This window comes from Anopheles arabiensis, chromosome 3 (genome assembly GCF_016920715.1).
Source record: "Anopheles arabiensis isolate DONGOLA chromosome 3, AaraD3, whole genome shotgun sequence".
In the NCBI taxonomy this organism is placed as follows: Eukaryota; Metazoa; Arthropoda; class Insecta; order Diptera; family Culicidae; genus Anopheles; species Anopheles arabiensis.
In genome coordinates, this window is record NC_053518.1 from 66,766,003 (window position 1) to 66,785,464 (window position 19,462).

The 19,462-nt window shown below is 44.3% G+C and overlaps 2 protein-coding genes across 51 annotated transcripts in view; one reads left to right on the forward strand and one right to left on the reverse strand.

The window, feature by feature from the left end:
* LOC120901745 (Down syndrome cell adhesion molecule-like protein Dscam2) overlaps positions 1 to 7,550 on the forward strand; it is a 58,449-nt gene extending 50,899 nt beyond the window's left edge. For all 50 annotated transcript variants that reach the window (XM_040309924.1, XM_040309947.1, XM_040309962.1 and 47 more), the window contains exons 17-22: positions 206 to 408; positions 492 to 602; positions 684 to 999; positions 1,256 to 1,267; positions 2,486 to 2,543; positions 3,363 to 7,550. In XM_040309924.1, the coding sequence (XP_040165858.1) occupies positions 206 to 408; positions 492 to 602; positions 684 to 999; positions 1,256 to 1,267; positions 2,486 to 2,543; positions 3,363 to 3,447 (785 nt within the window). In that variant the 3' untranslated portion in view covers positions 3,448 to 7,550. The remainder of the gene's footprint in view (positions 1 to 205; positions 409 to 491; positions 603 to 683; positions 1,000 to 1,255; positions 1,268 to 2,485; positions 2,544 to 3,362) is intronic.
* Positions 7,551 to 8,237: 687 nt separating this feature from the next.
* LOC120901751 (peroxisomal (S)-2-hydroxy-acid oxidase GLO1) lies at positions 8,238 to 19,462 on the reverse strand. Its single transcript, XM_040309971.1, has 3 exons — positions 18,855 to 19,462; positions 8,811 to 9,066; positions 8,238 to 8,738 (listed from the first exon to the last, which is right to left on the reverse strand). Exons 1-3 carry the CDS (start codon positions 19,391 to 19,393, stop codon positions 8,442 to 8,444), a joined length of 1,092 nt encoding a protein of 363 aa, XP_040165905.1. The 5' UTR covers positions 19,394 to 19,462; the 3' UTR covers positions 8,238 to 8,441.

A 19,462-nucleotide genomic window follows, 5' to 3' on the forward strand; every position in this document is an offset into this window, starting at 1 on the left:
CACTCGGCGTACTAAAGATAAGGGTAAGGTGTACATCAATTGGATTTCTCTTGTGTGAGTGTGCGTGTGATTACTAACGATTTGCAAAACTGTAATGTTTGGGGTTTTCTCTACTAACAAACCGTACGTTTACCTTGTGAGTGGCTTCATTTTATTTATGTTGTTTGATTAAAATTTTCCTATTTTTTCGCCGCGCTTCCTAAAGGCATGGAAGATGAGATCTGCCCGTACGCCACGTTCCATCTGCTTGGATTCCGGGAGGAGATGGACCCGACCAAGGCGATGAACTTCCAAACCTTCCCGCACCAGAACGGTATGGGCGGCCCGGGACACATGGGAACGATGGGATCGAGCATGGCGATGCAGGTGCCCAGCCACGTCCACTCGCGGTCCGGCTCGCAGTCGATGGTAAAGTATAGAGCAGCCAACTTGCTCGAGAAAGCGTCGCTCATTTGCTCACTGCTAGAATGATGAGTTCGTAACGTTTTCAGCCACGCCAGAATCGCTATGCCCGCAAGAACAGCCAGGGCGGCCAGAGCAGCATCTACACCCCGGCACCGGAGTATGACGATCCGGCCAACTGCGCGGAGGAAGATCAATACGTAAGGAGAAATTGAAAGCTACTTTTCGTAATTTGAAATGAGGTTTCATATTTTCTTTTTTCTATATTTTATTATCTGTAGCGACGTTACACACGCATCAACTCGCAGGGCGGCTCGCTGTACTGTGGCCCCGGACCCGAATACGACGATCCGGCCAACTGTGCTCCGGAGGATGACCAGTACGGTTCGCAGTACGGTGGCAACTATGGCACACCGTACGAGCACTACGGCTCGCGGGGATCGGTCGGACGCCGTAGCGTTGGCTCGCCGGAACCGCCACCACCGCCACCACGCAACCACGATACGAGCAACTCGTCCTTCAACGACTCCAAGGAAAGCAACGAAATCTCCGAAGCCGAGTGCGATCGCGACAATGGGCCGCGCGGAAACTATGGAGGTAAGTAAAGTGGAAATAACAAAAATGGTTTCTTTCTTAGGGATGAAAATAAGAGAAAAAACGTTAGCACAAGAATGCCAGAGCTAAGATGCTGCTGCAATGTGAAGAATAATCCGTACACGTTTCGAGATCCTGCTCTAATGCTCGTTTTGTTTAAATTTTCCATATCTCTTCTGCCGGGTTTTTCGACATCAAAACAATGCCAATTTGCAATTGATTCAACCCCCCCTTCCCATATCGGTGACACGATTTGCAGAACCGTCTGAGGGTGAGTTGCCGGCGTTGTTAGTTGTGCCTGCAAACGTTACTTCACCAGTTTTGTATGCGCATATTCTCCCCCCTCTCATAACCTCACGGATTCGTCAATCGTTCATAACCTTTTTGTCCTCATATACTACCTGTTTGCATCATCCGTCACCATTCACTCACATACATTCTATGATTAGCAAACATTTTTTATAGCGAAAGTACCTAATAGATTACCAGGAGCATCATTGTACCTTACGATTTCATGTTCATGACTCCTTTTTGCTGCAAGTTATTTGGTATGTTTTAACTTGTTTCTAACGGTCTGTTACAAGTTATTCAAATTTAAAGCCATATTGACTACAAAAAGCTCTTATTTTAGCCATATTTAACATGTACTCGTCGTGTGAGCTGCTAACTAAAAGCCTGGTCATGCCACTAAACCTAAATCATTTACATAGATGCATGGATATTACCAGGCATTCCTTACATATTTGTGTTCTAAAGTAGAGAGCACCGTCATCCTTTTGTCCTTCATTCTAAGGCAGGACTACATGGAGAATGATGAATTGAAGCTCGTTTTTTTATTTTATTTACTACCAGCAAGAATTTAATATACTAAAGTCTCCAGATTTGTGACGTCAAGTGACGTTCTTTGGTAGGAACTCAGCTTCAACGAAAGCGTGTATTAAGATGGGTTAAATTGGCGGAGAGAATGCTCTGTTAAAATAATTTTGCACCAACTGTGTGCAGCAATTTCATGTCGTTTACTCACTTCATACTCATGTTCACGTTTACCAAACTCTCAGTGTTAACAAACCTTTCCGATACAGTAATTATGTTTTAATTGCATCCCCCCAATTCTTTGCATGCATTTGCGTTTCATGTGTAGTGATAATGCATAATAATGTTCGTGCGAGTGTGTGTTTAGCAGATAAGTTTCGATTTTTTTTTATTAACTCCTACGCTAATTTATAGAAATTATAATTGATAACATTGTTTGGCCTGAGGTCCCCGGTTCGAGACCATTCTAACCATTCTAGAACGGCGCATATTCATGCATACCTTCAAAACTGCTGAAACTTATTCGTTTGTTTTTTTTTGTTTTCTTCTCAAACATACTTCATATTTTATGATTTTTCTTTCTTTCTTTTTTATATTGTATGTGCTCGTCCACAAAAAAACCCGTACTCGTCTTCTCTTTTGTAAACCAAAACAATGTTATTAAAATCGAAAACAGCTTCATCGAAATCCAACGATGCTATTAATGGTGACGAAACAGAGAAGTTGTTGAAAAGGTAATTATGTGTTTTATGTTTGTGGGTGGGGACAAAAGGGTGTTTTGTGGTGGATTACGTAGATAAAGTTGTGTGATATAATTTATTGGGGTGTCGCTAGTATCGTATAAGTTGCATGGTCATACAAACAAACAATGGTTCCCTTCTCGTTGGCTTCTTCTGGGTATACGGTAATGTGTGTGTGCGTGTTATGTGCATTAACAAACAACTCTAAAATTTCTAATGCATTAGGCATAGATTTTAGAGGACTTTCATTTGTCACTAATTGTGTAAGTATTGCAGGGTGATTTGAATACCACATAGCAACAAATGTTACTGTTTTTTTGTTGCAAATTCTATAATCTTTCTTTGTTTTATTTGATAGCATTTGTTATGAAGCATTTTGACGTATTTTTAATTTACTTTCCTAGACGTGTTTGTGTTTTGTATATATTAAAATCTGAGAAAAAAGTGTCACTTATGGAAGAGCACTTCGTTTTTATAGTTATAACTGTTGCAGATTACTTGAATGATTGCGGTAACTTAATTTTTTTACAAGAGAATGTATATTCCTTATGTACATAATAAAGGTTGAATACGAGAATAATCGTCTAAAGACGAAACAAACAGCACCAAAATATAGAAACATATCAAACATATCAAACAGCACGTCGTTTCCTGTACGAAGAAACAACACATACGGATATGTGATAGCGCTTAAGTCGGTTGTGCAGTGCCCTATTGCCAACTAAACCATCTCCTTAGAATGTACTAATATTTGTATTTTTGTTCTTCCAAATTTTCCCCCACCAAAAACGCAACCCGCCGTGGCTACCCCAGAAACGAAGTCAAACCCAAGTACACCAAACAAACAGCAGCCTCCGGTAGCACAGGACTCACAGCCTACGATACTATGGCAGTGTAATCTGTAAGCCCGCCCTGTGAACGCACGCGTGAAGGCATAACGCTTCTTCACACCTTCGTCAGCCAGTCAAGCAACAATTGATGGAAGGTAAAAAAGACCGAAGCAAACATCTGTAGTGTGAAGATTGCTGTACCATCCTAGGAGAAGTGTATGATGATGATGATAAAAACGATACTGTAATCTACGTATCAACACGGTGACGTTTTTGTCAAGCAGAACGAGTCAGGGGGCAGAACGCACGAATTTAGCGCATTTACGTTAATTTATATGCATATATCAGGAAAAAAGCCCACTTTTAACGTGCTAAAACTCCCCAAACTCCCCCGTCAGTCAGTCAGTTAGTCAGTTATTGAACGAAAACTTTCACCGTGTATTCGTGCATTGTATATGTGTCCTGTGTACTGTGTCCTATATACGTTCTGGTTAGTGTGGTTTTTACGCAAACGATCACCAAAAAACCAAAAAAAAAAGGAAACCACCGCCATTACAGACTTACCACCAAGCGAACGAGTAATTGGCTGACACGATGTGGTACGTTTTTTTTATTGTGCATATTTTATTAGGTGATATGACTACTCTTATTAGAAACAAGCCCACACTTTGCTTCGCATTTGATATTAATATTCATGAGTTAGAAAGGAAAGCCAAATAGTGGTGAAGCAGCAGAGGTGTTTTTGTTTCGGTATAAGTTAGAGTTATTTAAAAACTCCCCAACTACAACAGTGCGCACACAGATTGAGCCACCAAGGCCGAAGGATAGAGCAGAAAATGGGGGGAAACTGTATGAAGTCTTTAACACTTTTACGACTATCTGTAGTAACTAGTATTTAATCCCTTTCTCCTAGACCTCCATACCCTATGCGGCGAAGGATATGCATGTAAACAAAACAGCAAAAGAAAATTGACTTAATTTTTAAATTTCACACTAGCGTGACGGTATACCAGTGCGGTGGTATAGCAGTAATTTAATGATAGACATGTGTTTCATGTGTCTACGTAATTCGTTTAAACGTTTTTTACCAACTTTCTTCCATTCTGGTAATGAGAATGAAACACTTTTTTTTATAAAGATCGTATTTTTACCCCAAATTGATGATACATTCGCACGATTAAGAGGAATGCTACATTGATTGCTTCCTGATTCTTGATATAAAGACTTGAAAGACTCAACATCCGAACGCGCATGCATTGAATTTAGCTCCTCCGCACACCCGTAATGATAAACTTTGCAAATTATTAACTGATGCATCACTACTACTGTCCAGGGAAAATAGCGTTAGGAAGAGCAATTTGTAATGTAATACGAGAGTTTTGAGCACTGTATTGGATACGAAATGGGTAAGAGAAACAGTGGAGGCCCAAAACATTGGAGAAAAACACATGCGTAGCGAAAACGTTGTACGAATTGTTCCGTCGTGAAAAGGGGAAAAGGCTGCTGCTGGAATAATTATTTTAAAATTCAGTTTGCACCATGGCACACACTACCGGGGAATGAGAGTATTCAACTGGGAGAGTAGCAATAACGCAGCACGGATAAGAGAGAAAACCTCTACCTTGGTTTAAGTGTCTAGTGTCTGTTGTTACCTTTCTAGCCATTCACGCTTAAACTAGACATCGACTACACCGCTTATTCTTCTTTAGTAAGGAAAGCATTCTAAACCTTCGCGTAATAAGCAGAGTACGAGCAAAAGTGCACACCCAAAATCGACACTCTAGGTAGCTAGGTTTTTAAACAAATTGACGACGGCTCTTACCAACGGCGCGGAGGTTCGTCGCTTTTGCGGACGGTTAAATTTGTGTGTTTAACGCGATCACGCGATCGCAATGACGCACGCGCTGAGAGAGCCGTCGGTTTTGCTCAATCTATTGCGAATGACTTATTGGGTTTTTTCCTTAAGGCTCACTTTGCACACACAGACACACTTTTTACCGTACGTGATAGTTTTTGCTCTCTTGCGGTATGTGTCCGTATTTCCCGTTCTTTTTCGTGAGAGATTCTGTGAGCTCTTTTTTATACCAAAAGAGGTAACATCTAGTAGAAGTGTATGGCGTACGCGGTGACCCGGTAGAAACAGTATGTGTAAATGATCTTTCTGTGTACGTCTTTGCTGTGTGTGTAAATCAATTTTGATGAATTTTATTTACCCGTTTGATATGCAAACTGTTCACGCGGTGAACACAGTGTGACGCCCACCTAGAAAGCCGCTTTGAATCGTTTTTCACCAACAGAGAGAATGTGTTTTACTATCTCTTTCTCTGCCTCATCTGCAGTTGTTTTATTTAGAATGTCGTGCGAGACACCCAAGCGGTGAGAAGTGCTTGCTAAAAACGCTACCAAAGTGTTTGGATTTTCTGTAGCGAACAAAAGCAACCAAAATGGCTAGTAAAGTGGAAGTGTAGTGTATCATCGTCTCTTACCCTCCCCAAGTACATGTGTCCGTGTGTTTACCTCCGCTTATTAAACTAAAACCAATATCAGTGTGCAAGTAAATAATGCAGTTACAGCAAAGAAAATAGTAAACTCTTAGACATTACTACTCCTCGTCCCAATAACCAATTCAGCCCACAAACACAAGTAAACCAAAATCTAGTAATGGCAGTAGTGCGTAAATGATAACCCACAGAACAGACACACATATACAACAAACAAACAAAAAACCGTACGCAAGGTGCATAAAAGTTCGATTATAGGAGCAAGGAATGGGTTTGCGGTACAAACAGGTTGATGAAGCTAAATGAATTTAATGTTTTTTCTTCCCTTGTATAATGTTCACATTACCTTTCGAGGTAATTGATCCTCTGACTCACATTGATTCACATCGGTAACAGTTTACATTCGTGTGCGGAACAAAAAACAGTGAAAAGAAAAACAAAACAAAATCAGCTTCTAGTCATTTTCTTCCAGCATTGGTCAAAATTAGCCGTTAACAAAATGACATTTCATAATGTTCGTATTATTTCCGGAGCGTTTATGAAGCAATGCTTAAATAAGAGCTATTTCAGCCACTGTGCCATACTAATTTTGAGTAGTGTTTTCGTATTGCGCATAACCATAACCAGCAATCGATCAGCGAGACTCAGTTGCTCTACTAGTACCGGATCTCCTCAACCACAACCAAACTGCAAAAAATAATTGAAAATTGTTACTTGTGTTACGCATATAACGGACAAAAAAGGAAATTTAATCAAAATTAATGCAACAATTGTTGTACAAAAAAACCAAATAATAGAGCATGGTGATGATTGAGGGTTGAAAGGATGAATGGAAAATGAGGATGATAAGTGAGGGCATGCTTTTCGTACCATATAATAATATTTAGAGGACGTAAGAATAGGCAAAAGAAAAACAAAACACACACACACACACATACAGAGAAAATGGCATTTATTTACACTGTTTGGGCAACTGAAATGACAAATTAAGCCACAATTCTGATTTATCGTAAAAATGAAACAGAAAGCTATAGTTTAATTAAAGTAAATCATTTTCAGTGTCGCTTTTATTCCCTTTCTAAAGTGTCACATTTGGATCAGCTTTTTCCCTACATAAATAGTACCGATAATAATCTTTAGTCGGCCCCAGGTATCTCTAATGTCGTAATGTGTCACTCAAACTCAAACAAAAAAAAAGAATTCTTGGACTAAAATTTAAAACAACTCTGTAGTATAATCCTTATACGATAAGCTCGCAAAAAAAACATCACGTAATCAATGTAATCACTTATTGGAAAAGGTGTGTGAAACTAACGTTTAAGAAATGTTCTGAAAAGCTCTGGTTCAATGGTTGGCGGCGTTCGGTTTTGCGAAAGAAAACATCACCCCAAACAGGCAAACAAAACGAAAGAATGGAACGGTGAACCGACACGAACAAAAACTAAATGAAACAGATATACGAACAATCACCGTTCATTAAGGAAACAACAACAAAAAAAAAACACATAATTTCAGTAACATTACCCATTAAATGTAGTGGATTGCTAATAATTGCTTGCTTGATATTCGTCAAACACAGGAAATAGGCGTGTATGTGTAGGGCACGTGGAAAGAAGTAGTACTAGAAAACGCAAACAGAAAACGAACGAAAAATTGTGAAAGGATGAAAAGAAGGGAATGCGAAAAATCAATTCCCCTTTGCAAAAGAGCCAGAAAAAAGCCGAACACAGAGAGCAAAGATATGGAGAAAAAGGTACGGAGAATGACGGAGTTCACTAATAAGCATATACTCTTTAAATTTAAATAATACACTAGCAACTTAAGTAATAAGCTAACTAATGAAACAAGATCAGAAGAACAACAAACAAACAAACAAGCAGCCAAAATCAACTACTACTACTACCACACGACAACAAACAACAAGAAGTAAAAACAAACACAATACAGAACAATTTGCAAAAAAAAAGACACAACAAACAACTATAATGCAAACTACAATGCAAAACTATGCAGAACTTTTCAGAACTACTCAAATTATTACCAAAACGAAACGTAAAGAAGGAAACAAAAATTACATACACAAACAACACTCCCAAACGAAAAACTAAAAATAAAAATAGTAAAATAAACAAAAAAAAGACAAGGACGAGTTTTTCTTTAGCTTTTGTTTTTAAATAGCTTTTGATTGATTATTTATGTCTTTTTGTTTGTTGAGAACAGTTAGAAGTATTCTAGTTTGCAGTTAGCTGGGCAGATTTACTCTGACGATTTAACATAAATACCTTAAAAAGTGTCCTGAAGTCTAAAGGCGCCAGCGACAGATATTTCTCAATACTTGATGAATGATAAATTTCTACTCAATGTTCTTTGTTGTATTCTACAGTTTTTAAGACTGGACAGATTATTATGACCATCATTGGACTCTCTAAAATGGTCATTGGACTGTTAAACTTCACATCTTGCAATTCCTTGCATTCCTCCTACATGAAATTCCTTGAAATCGTTGAGTTGCAGTTTTGGTAAAACACTTCCTTCACCAACACAGCGATTCCCTGCAAAGCTCAAAGCTTACTATAATAATTCTCGAGCACCACATACTCCTTCGTGATGTCCGCGAGCGTTTTGCAACCGGCCAGTGCCATCGTCAGGTCCAGCTCGTTGCGCAAAATGTCCAGCACGTGTTCAACACCCGTCTGCCCATTGACGGCCAATCCCCAGAGGGCAGGGCGGCCGAAAAACACCATCCGCGCACCGAGTGCCAGCGCCTTGAACACGTCCGTACCTTGTGTGATGCCACCGTCTAGAAAGATTTCTACCCGGCCACCAACGGCAGCGACAATTTCCGGCAGTGCTTCAATCTGGAAGGGAGCAAGGGTGATCGTTGATCAACAAAAACGATTGCTTGTAGTTGTGTATGATGACACACTGACCGATGCTGGCACTGAATCCAACTGCCGCGCACCATGGTTCGACACGAAGATGCCTTGTACGCCGAGATCGGCCGCAATGATGGCATCCTCGCGCGTCAGGATACCCTTCACGATGACGGGCAGCTTGGTGAAGCCGAGCAGCCACTTAACGTCGTCCCAGGACAGTGTTGGATCGAGCTGTTCCGCGATGTACTCGTTGATGCCCGAACCGCCCTGGCTGCGGATGCTCGCTGCCTTACCAACGAAGTTCGCCATGCTGGAAGTAATTGGTAAGTGCGAATTATTGATTACTGTTAAAAGCTCCTGTTATACCTTGTTTCATGTTTAAGCAATTTTGAATGAACGAAAGCAATGCTGGCCAAACTCATTGTCATAAGAGTCCAATGGGTTATCGTTCCAGAGGACAGACAAGAGCTCACAGATGTGTTCTTCAAACAAATGTTGGAAACTTTCAATATTAATCGAAGAATTGGCGAACTTTGAATATCTTGAAATGTTTTTGGACTTTATCGAATATTGAAAATTGAATGGTTTGATATTAATTGATCATGTTACAAGGAATCCCAGGAGTTATCATACCGGACACTTAATTGACAGGTGAAGAATGAAATGAACATAATGTAATGGGAATTGAACTTTTAGCCCCCAAAATTTTCCAAGAAGACTGTCCAAAACGGATACCAAAAAAATCCAACAGGATTTGACTCTGTGTCCCCTAATTTTTTGGCTGGAAGAAAGATTTATGAATGTGTCCCACAAGTATGAGAACCCCTGAAAACCCCTGCAACAACTTCCACAAACGATGCAATGCAACAACTTCGACCATCCCGCAATGGTCGTCCGTGATGCACATTCTCAGCAACCATAGCTAAATATCTCCCCTATCCGCAAAAGGCGGTTTTCGCCGCGATTTCCGACCAAGCGAAAATGTTTTTTTCACGATTTGTATGGAGCGAAGACACACACCCAAATTATGGTCACAAATTATGGATGGAAAGTTTATGGTTCTGACTTCTGTTTCACTCTCGCTCACAGAGGATAATCTCCCGTCGCATTCTTACAATCCCACCGGCTCTACGGTTTGGTTGTTGCTGCTCTTTCTCGCACGTGAGGGAATTTTCTTTCTCCTTGTTTTTTCCCGTGTGTGTCATTGGCTGCGAACGATCAGTATCCTCATAATCCGTTGGTTAGTTGAAGGAAAATTGTTAGAAGCAATGGCTATGGCTCACCAAATGATGCACAAATTCTTGCCTGTTTATGTACCACGCTGTACGGAAAGCGTTTTGTGATTAGCACAACCACAAACACAGCATTAAAATGCGTCTAGATTTGGGAAACATGGTGGTAAACTTTTTATGCGGATGAGCAACAATTAAATGCCGCATATTGTATACCCTTTAAACCAAACGGCAGAATGATTTTAATCATCATCAATTGACGCAGTCGATCATCACTAAGAGACCGGAACCTATGAGGCCATACGAGATCGATTCTCATCCGGACCATTACCCCGATAGCAAGAACCGACTATCCTATAGCTTGATTTTAGTAAGGTTAAGAAGCCGTTTCAGCCAGGTCCACAGCATTGTTCGTTACGTCGAAGAAGAAGAAGAAAATTTATAGGGAGCTGTGGGGTCTTATTGGCCACGGGCTGTAATCGACTACGTGGTTCCAAGGAGCGCTGATATGTTGTCAGCGAGGCGCCAGGTAGTTCGACAGGTACCATTCCGACTCGTGGGAGCAGCGATTTGCAAAGGAATCGCACCTCCCAAATGATCCGGATGGTTCCGACCCGGTAGGTTGACTTGCATCCAGTGGCGTATTAGCACGAGTGGCGGCCCTAACCGGACACACGAAAGTTGACCATTCGGATGTGTCGAGCGAGAAGTTGTGTGAGGAATTCTAAATCAGAGAAGGATTGCGAAGCACTTTTACTTCCGAATGGGGGATCCTCGGGGCCCTACGCGACCGCTTAGTTTGCGAACTGGTTGAACCGCCCCTGCCCGCACCTCACTATTGTTTGCCTTAAGCACGGCAAATACAGTTTACATTTTACATTTAGTTTAAATTTACATCCTAAAGCATACTAGTCATATTGAAAAGCCACACGAATAGAAAGGAAAGAAGGAGGAAGGGAGTAAGGAAAAGGGGGGCAAACAAGAGCGGAAGGAGGAGCGGGAAGGGTGATTATCGAAGAGGTGAGATGAAAAGATGAAGGCGTGGGTTGCGTGCATCAGCGCGCATTGTTCTGAAGCGACGATGGGTTCTAAACAATGGGGAAAGAGAGCGAAGCGAGCTGAAGGGAGCATACAGGAATGACATACAGGAAGGGATCAACATGCATATTTTGTAGGTCGATGTTCTTCCTTCCAGCCATAATTTGGAAAGAAATTTCGGATAGTTATTCCTTGCTACGCGCGACGGTCCTTGCGAGAATTGAACCGAAGACGACCATGTTGTTAATTCGTGCAAGTTGACTTTACCTGTTACTAATTGGTTTCCTGCGATAGCAGAATAGCCAGTCCTGAGCCACTATGACCATACGGGGCTTGAACCTAGGACGGGCATGTTGTTGTGTTATGTTCGGGCAGCAAAATAACGAGCGGCCCGAAACCAGCTAAGTTATAGAATGCAGGGACGCGTAGAGCAGCTTTTCGCGTGGCTCCGGCTGCACCATCGGCATTTGAGGCTCCCGGGGGGCCGGTCGATACAGCCAATCCTCGACCGCAGCCGCGGCGCTATCGACAATGCATGCAGCATAAACGTCCCTTACGCATGCTGCGTCAATGGCGAGTGCAGCGACGGGCTAGAACACAACTCTCTATGCCACCCTCCAGATAGCGATATGGCCGCGCAGTACCATCCGCAACGATGATGCGTTTCCAAAAAAAGCGAGAGAAAGAACAAGCTAGGCATCGCGGGCGAGCGATGCCTGCGCCACCTAAGCCAAGGCGGGCCCTTCTCGCTTACAGCATTGAGCGAGAGGCAGGGGAGACGTGCCTTTTTCTCTTCCGGAGAAGAGCCCCCGTTCAAAAAATGTGTTCAAAGACATCATCCCTCATTTGAATATTTGACAACTTTAAAAACTCGTTGGCTTCACATGTGTGTGCTAGTGCATTGATGATCGTCCATTGATTGATTATTATTTTTTTTACAAGTGCAACTAACTGCATTAAGAAACAATATAAAACCCGTGCGCTGCATGCCTCCGATCGATCCGGCAAATAGCTCCAACGGTAAATCTATTCATACATCCACACGACAACTTGCACGCTGATCAAATCCAGATTCGAACGACGGCTCTAGACAACGCGCAATGCATCAAGCAGCCAAAAAAACGGGAGGAAAAAAAACAATAACCAAGTCAAGCACACACAAGGCAAAGGTCAAGCATTCGCCAATAACTGCTGGGAGAGAAAGGTGGGAATGAAGGAGGTGAGGAAGCAACGTCACTCAAAACGAATATGATCTGGGCGAACGGATAAAGAAGACAGCAGACAAGCGATATCACTCCCGCTACCATGTGAGATTAGCAAGAAGGATCGTACGGTACCCACAGGGAAAGAGTAAGGGGGGGGAGAGAGTATCGACTTTTTGAACCACTCTTTTATGGCCATTGTCTTAGACAAAAACCACGAGTGAAATACTCCAGAAAATCTGCCATAATTGTGGCGTTTTTCGTGTGAAAAATTTCGCTTCGTCGTATATTGACTTAAATGCGACGAGCACCCGACGTCGGGTGAACGTTCACACGACGTACACCCGACGTCGGAAATATTTGAAATTGTCGGTTGGGTCTCGCACCCTATCCGCAAAAGGCGGTTTTCGCCGCAATTTACGACCTAGCGAAAATGTTTTTTTCACGATTTGTATGGAGCGAAGACACCCTATCCGCAAAAGGCGGTTTTCGCCGCGATTTCCGACCAAGCGAAAATGTTTTTTTCACGATTTGTATGGAGCGAAGACACACACCCAAATTATGGTCACAAATTATGGATGGAAAGTTTATGGTTCTGACTTCTGTTTCACTCTCGCTCACAGAGGATAATCTCCCGTCGCATTCTTACAATCCCACCGGCTCTACGGTTTGGTTGTTGCTGCTCTTTCTCGCACGTGAGGGAATTTTCTTTCTCCTTGTTTTTTCCCGTGTGTGTCATTGGCTGCGAACGATCAGTATCCTCATAATCCGTTGGTTAGTTGAAGGAAAATTGTTAGAAGCAATGGCTATGGCTCACCAAATGATGCACAAATTCTTGCCTGTTTATGTACCACGCTGTACGGAAAGCGTTTTGTGATTAGCACAACCACAAACACAGCATTAAAATGCGTCTAGATTTGGGAAACATGGTGGTAAACTTTTTATGCGGATGAGCAACAATTAAATGCCGCATATTGTATACCCTTTAAACCAAACGGCAGAATGATTTTAATCATCATCAATTGACGCAGTCGATCATCACTAAGAGACCGGAACCTATGAGGCCATACGAGATCGATTCTCATCCGGACCATTACCCCGATAGCAAGAACCGACTATCCTATAGCTTGATTTTAGTAAGGTTAAGAAGCCGTTTCAGCCAGGTCCACAGCATTGTTCGTTACGTCGAAGAAGAAGAAGAAAATTTATAGGGAGCTGTGGGGTCTTATTGGCCACGGGCTGTAATCGACTACGTGGTTCCAAGGAGCGCTGATATGTTGTCAGCGAGGCGCCAGGTAGTTCGACAGGTACCATTCCGACTCGTGGGAGCAGCGATTTGCAAAGGAATCGCACCTCCCAAATGATCCGGATGGTTCCGACCCGGTAGGTTGACTTGCATCCAGTGGCGTATTAGCACGAGTGGCGGCCCTAACCGGACACACGAAAGTTGACCATTCGGATGTGTCGAGCGAGAAGTTGTGTGAGGAATTCTAAATCAGAGAAGGATTGCGAAGCACTTTTACTTCCGAGTAGGGGGGATGGGTTCCTCTCCTCGGGGCCCCACGTGGCCGCTTAGTTGGCGTACTGGTTGAACCGCCCCTGCCCGCACCTTACTATTGTTTGCCTTAAGCACGGCAAATACAGTTTACATTTTACATTTAGTTTAAATTTACATCCTAAAGCATACTAGTCATATTGAAAAGCAACACGAATAGAAAGGAAAGAAGGAGGAAGGGAGTAAGGAAAAGGGGGGCAAACAAGAGCGGAAGGAGGAGCGGGAAGGGTGATTATCGAAGAGGTGAGATGAAAAGATGAAGGCGTGGGTTGCGTGCAGCAGCGCGCATTGTTCTGAAGCGACGATGGGTTCTAAACAATGGGGAAAGAGAGCGAAGCGAGCTGAAGGGAGCATACAGGAACGGGAATGACATACAGGAAGGGATCAACATGCATATTTTGTAGGTCGATGTTCTTCCTTCCAGCCATAATTTGGAAAGAAATTTCGGATAGTTATTCCTTGCTACGCGCGACGGTCCTTGCGAGAATTGAACCGAAGACGACCATGTTGTTAATTCGTGCAAGTTGACTTTACCTGTTACTAATTGGTTTCCTGCGATAGCAGAATAGCCAGTCCTGAGCCACTATGACCATACGGGGCTTGAACCTAGGACGGGCATGTTGTTGTGTTATGTTCGGGCAGCAAAATAACGAGCGGCCCGAAACCAGCTAAGTTATAGAATGCAGGGACGCGTAGAGCAGCTTTTCGCGTGGCTCCGGCTGCACCATCGGCATTTGAGGCTCCCGGGGGGCCGGTCGATACAGCCAATCCTCGACCGCAGCCGCGGCGCTATCGACAATGCATGCAGCATAAACGTCCCTTACGCATGCTGCGTCAATGGCGAGTGCAGCGACGGGCTAGAACACAACTCTCTATGCCACCCTCCAGATAGCGATATGGCCGCGCAGTACCATCCGCAACGATGATGCGTTTCCAAAAAAAGCGAGAGAAAGAACAAGCTAGGCATCGCGGGCGAGCGATGCCTGCGCCACCTAAGCCAAGGCGGGCCCTTCTCGCTTACAGCATTGAGCGAGAGGCAGGGGAGACGTGCCTTTTTCTCTTCCGGAGAAGAGCCCCCGTTCAAAAATGTGTTCAAAGACATCATCCCTCATTTGAATATTTGACAACTTTAAAAACTCGTTGGCTTCACATGTGTGTGCTAGTGCATTGATGATCGTCCATTGATTGATTATTATTTTTTTACAAGTGCAACTAACTGCATTAAGAAACAATATAAAACCCGTGCGCTGCATGCCTCCGATCGATCCGGCAAATAGCTCCAACGGTAAATCTATTCATACATCTACACGACAACTTGCACGCTGATCAAATCCAGATTCGAACGACGGCTCTAGACAACGCGCAATGCATCAAGCAGCCAAAAAAACGGGAGGGAAAAAAACACCCTATCCGCAAAAGGCGGTTTTCGCCGCGATTTCCGACCAAGCGAAAACGTTTTTTTCACGATTTGTATGGAGCGAAGACACACACTCAAATTATGGTCGCAAATTATGGATGGGAAGTTTATGGTTCTGACTTCTGTTTCACTCTCGCTCACAGAGGATGATCTCCCGTCGCATTCTTACAATCCCACCGGCTCTACGGTTTGGTTGTTGCTGCTCTTTCTCGCACGTGAGGGAGTTTTCTTTCTCCTTGTTTTTCCCGTGTGTGGCATTGGCTGCGAACGATCAGTATTCTCATGATCCGTTAGTTAGTTAAAGGTAAATTGTTAGAAGCAATGACTGTGGCACACCAAATTCTGCACAAATTCGTGCTCGTTTATGTGCCACGCTACACGGAAAGTGTTTTGTGATTAGCACAACCACAAACACAGTATCATGATGCGTGTAGATTTGGGAAACATGGTGGTAAACTTTTTATGAGGACGAGCAACAATTAAATGCCGCATATTGTATACCCTTTAAACCAAAAGGCAGAATGCATTTTAATCATAATTCTGCTGCTCTATTCAACATGCGTAGCGACTGATTTGACGCAGTCGATCATCACAACGAGACCGGTTCCTACGAGGTCATACGAGATCGATTCTCATCCGGACCATTCCCCGCAAGAACCGGCTATCCGATAGCGTGAAAAAAGAAGAAAATTTATACGGGAGGCAATTGGCTTGGTACGCAGATGGCAGGGAGCTGTGGGGTCTTATCGGTCACGGGCTGTAATCGACTACGTGGTTCCAAGGAGCGCTGATGTGTGGTCAGCGGGGCGCCAGGTAGTGTGCAAGGTACCATACCGACTCGTGAGAGCAGCGATTTGGAATGGAATCGCATATGATCCGGACCGAGTAGGTCGTCCCGCAAGTGAGCACACACGAAATTTGACCATTCGGATGTGTCGAGCGAGAAGTTGTGTGAGGAATTCTAAACCAGAGAAGGATTGCGAAGCACTTTTACTTCCGAGTAGGGGGGATGGGTTCCTCTCCTCGGGGCCCCACGTGGCCGCTTAGTTGGCGTACTGGTTGAACCGCCCCTGCCCGCACCTTACTATTGTTTGCCTTAAGCACGGCAAATACAGTTTACATTTTACATTTAGTTTAAATTTACATCCTAAAGCATACTAGTCATATTGAAAAGCAACACGAATAGAAAGGAAAGAAGGAGGAAGGGAGTAAGGAAAAGGGGGGCAAACAAGAGCGGAAGGAGGAGCGGGAAGGGTGATTATCGAAGAGGTGAGATGAAAAGATGAAGGCGTGGGTTGCGTGCAGCAGCGCGCATTGTTCTGAAGCGACGATGGGTTCTAAACAATGGGGAAAGAGAGCGAAGCGAGCTGAAGGGAGCATACAGGAACGGGAATGACATACAGGAAGGGATCAACATGCATATTTTGTAGGTCGATGTTCTTCCTTCCAGCCATAATTTGGAAAGAAATTTCGGATAGTTATTCCTTGCTACGCGCGACGGTCCTTGCGAGAATTGAACCGAAGACGACCATGTTGTTAATTCGTGCAAGTTGACTTTACCTGTTACTAATTGGTTTCCTGCGATAGCAGAATAGCCAGTCCTGAGCCACTATGACCATACGGGGCTTGAACCTAGGACGGGCATGTTGTTGTGTTATGTTCGGGCAGCAAAATAACGAGCGGCCCGAAACCAGCTAAGTTATAGAATGCAGGGACGCGTAGAGCAGCTTTTCGCGTGGCTCCGGCTGCACCATCGGCATTTGAGGCTCCCGGGGGGCCGGTCGATACAGCCAATCCTCGACCGCAGCCGCGGCGCTATCGACAATGCATGCAGCATAAACGTCCCTTACGCATGCTGCGTCAATGGCGAGTGCAGCGACGGGCTAGAACACAACTCTCTATGCCACCCTCCAGATAGCGATATGGCCGCGCAGTACCATCCGCAACGATGATGCGTTTCCAAAAAAAGCGAGAGAAAGAACAAGCTAGGCATCGCGGGCGAGCGATGCCTGCGCCACCTAAGCCAAGGCGGGCCCTTCTCGCTTACAGCATTGAGCGAGAGGCAGGGGAGACGTGCCTTTTTCTCTTCCGGAGAAGAGCCCCCGTTCAAAAAATGTGTTCAAAGACATCATCCCTCATTTGAATATTTGACAACTTTAAAAACTCGTTGGCTTCACATGTGTGTGCTAGTGCATTGATGATCGTCCATTGATTGATTATTATTTTTTTTACAAGTGCAACTAACTGCATTAAGAAACAATATAAAACCCGTGCGCTGCATGCCTCCGATCGATCCGGCAAATAGCTCCAACGGTAAATCTATTCATACATCCACACGACAACTTGCACGCTGATCAAATCCAGATTCGAACGACGGCTCTAGACAACGCGCAATGCATCAAGCAGCCAAAAAAACGGGAGGGAAAAAAACAATAACCCCTAGTCAAGCGCGCTCACACAAGGTCAAGCATTCGCAAATAACTGCTGGGAGAGAAAGGTGGGAATGAGGGAGGTGGGGAAGCAACGTCACTCAAAACGAATATGATCTGGGTGAACGGATAAAGAAGACAGCAGACAAGCGATCACTCCCGCTACCATGTGAGAATAGCAAGATGGATCGTACGGTACCCACAGGGAAAGAGTAAGGGGGGGGAGAGAGTATCGACTTTTTGAACCACTCTTTTATGGCCATTGTCTTAGACAAAAACCACGAGTGAAATACTCCAGAAAATCTGCCATAATTGTGGCGTTTTTCGTTTGAAAAAATTTCGCTTCGTCGTATATTGACTTAAATGCGACGAGCACCCGACGTCGGGTGAACGTTCACACGACGTACACCCGACGTCGGAAATATTTGAAATTGTCGGTTGGGCAATAACCCCTAGTCAAGCGCGCTCACACAAGGTCAAGCATTCGCAAATAACTGCTGGGAGAGAAAGGTGGGAATGAGGGAGGTGGGGAAGCAACGTCACTCAAAACGAATATGATCTGGGTGAACGGATAAAGAAGACAGCAGACAAGCGATCACTCCCGCTACCATGTGAGAATAGCAAGATGGATCGTACGGTACCCACAGGGAAAGAGTAAGGGGGGGGAGAGAGTATCGACTTTTTGAACCACTCTTTTATGGCCATTGTCTTAGACAAAAACCACGAGTGAAATACTCCAGAAAATCTGCCATAATTGTGGCGTTTTTCGTGTGAAAAATTTCGCTTCGTCGTATATTGACTTAAATGCGACGAGCACCCGACGTCGGGTGAACGTTCACACGACGTACACCCGACGTCGGAAATATTTGAAATTGTCGGTTGGGCAGCTATTTTAAAGCGCCATCTGTTGGGGAGTAGCAGTGTCACTCGTAGCTCTATTTTTTTCAAATGCGGCTGGCCGTTAATTTGTTTACCGTTTTCTTCTCACATCTTTTTAGGGAAGAAATTAACGTATCAAGCGCTACATACATGAGTTCATATTTGAACTAACAATCTACACGACGCAACTAAAACCACTCGTACGTAATCGCACTTTTACGCAAATCATGCAGTCGTCTTTTTTGCGCAACTGCATTTGAGCGAATTAATTTTCCACTTGCCCCAGCAAATCGACCACTTGCAAGTGTGCACCACAACGAAACGCAAACGCGCAATTGCTTCTCACCTCAGGTGCGGTGGTAGGGAAAACTTGTTGCGCATATCCGCCCGCCGCAAACCGAACAGTGGCGCATCGACGGTCAGCACGATCGCTCGAAAGCCGGCCCGTTCGGCCCGTCGTACCAGCTCCTCGGTCAGCTGCCGGTCGCGGTAGATGTACAGCTGGAACCACTTCGGTGCGTTCGGTGTCGCTTCCGCCACCTGCTCGATCGAGCTCGTGCTGATGGTGCTGAGCGTGAAGAGAACTTGCCGGGTGGCGGCAGCTTTCGCGTTCGCTACCTCACCGTCGGGATGGGCCATCCGTTGCATGGCGGTGGGTGAGATGGCGATCGGCATCGAGAAGCGCTGCCCAAACACGGTACAGGAAAGGTCTCGGGTGGAGCCACCCTGCAGCATCCGCGGTCGGATCCGGAGCCGATCGAAGCCGGTTCGGTTAAGGTGGAGGGATAGTTCGTCCCCGGCACCGCTGCGGTAGTAGTCGAGCGCATTCCGGGGTATGATTTCGTGGGCACGCTTCTCGTAATCACGAACGGACACTAGGGCCATGGCTGGGAATAGGCAAACACTGGCAACGTCTGGACCACTTGCTAGTACAACTTGAACTGGCGTGAGTTT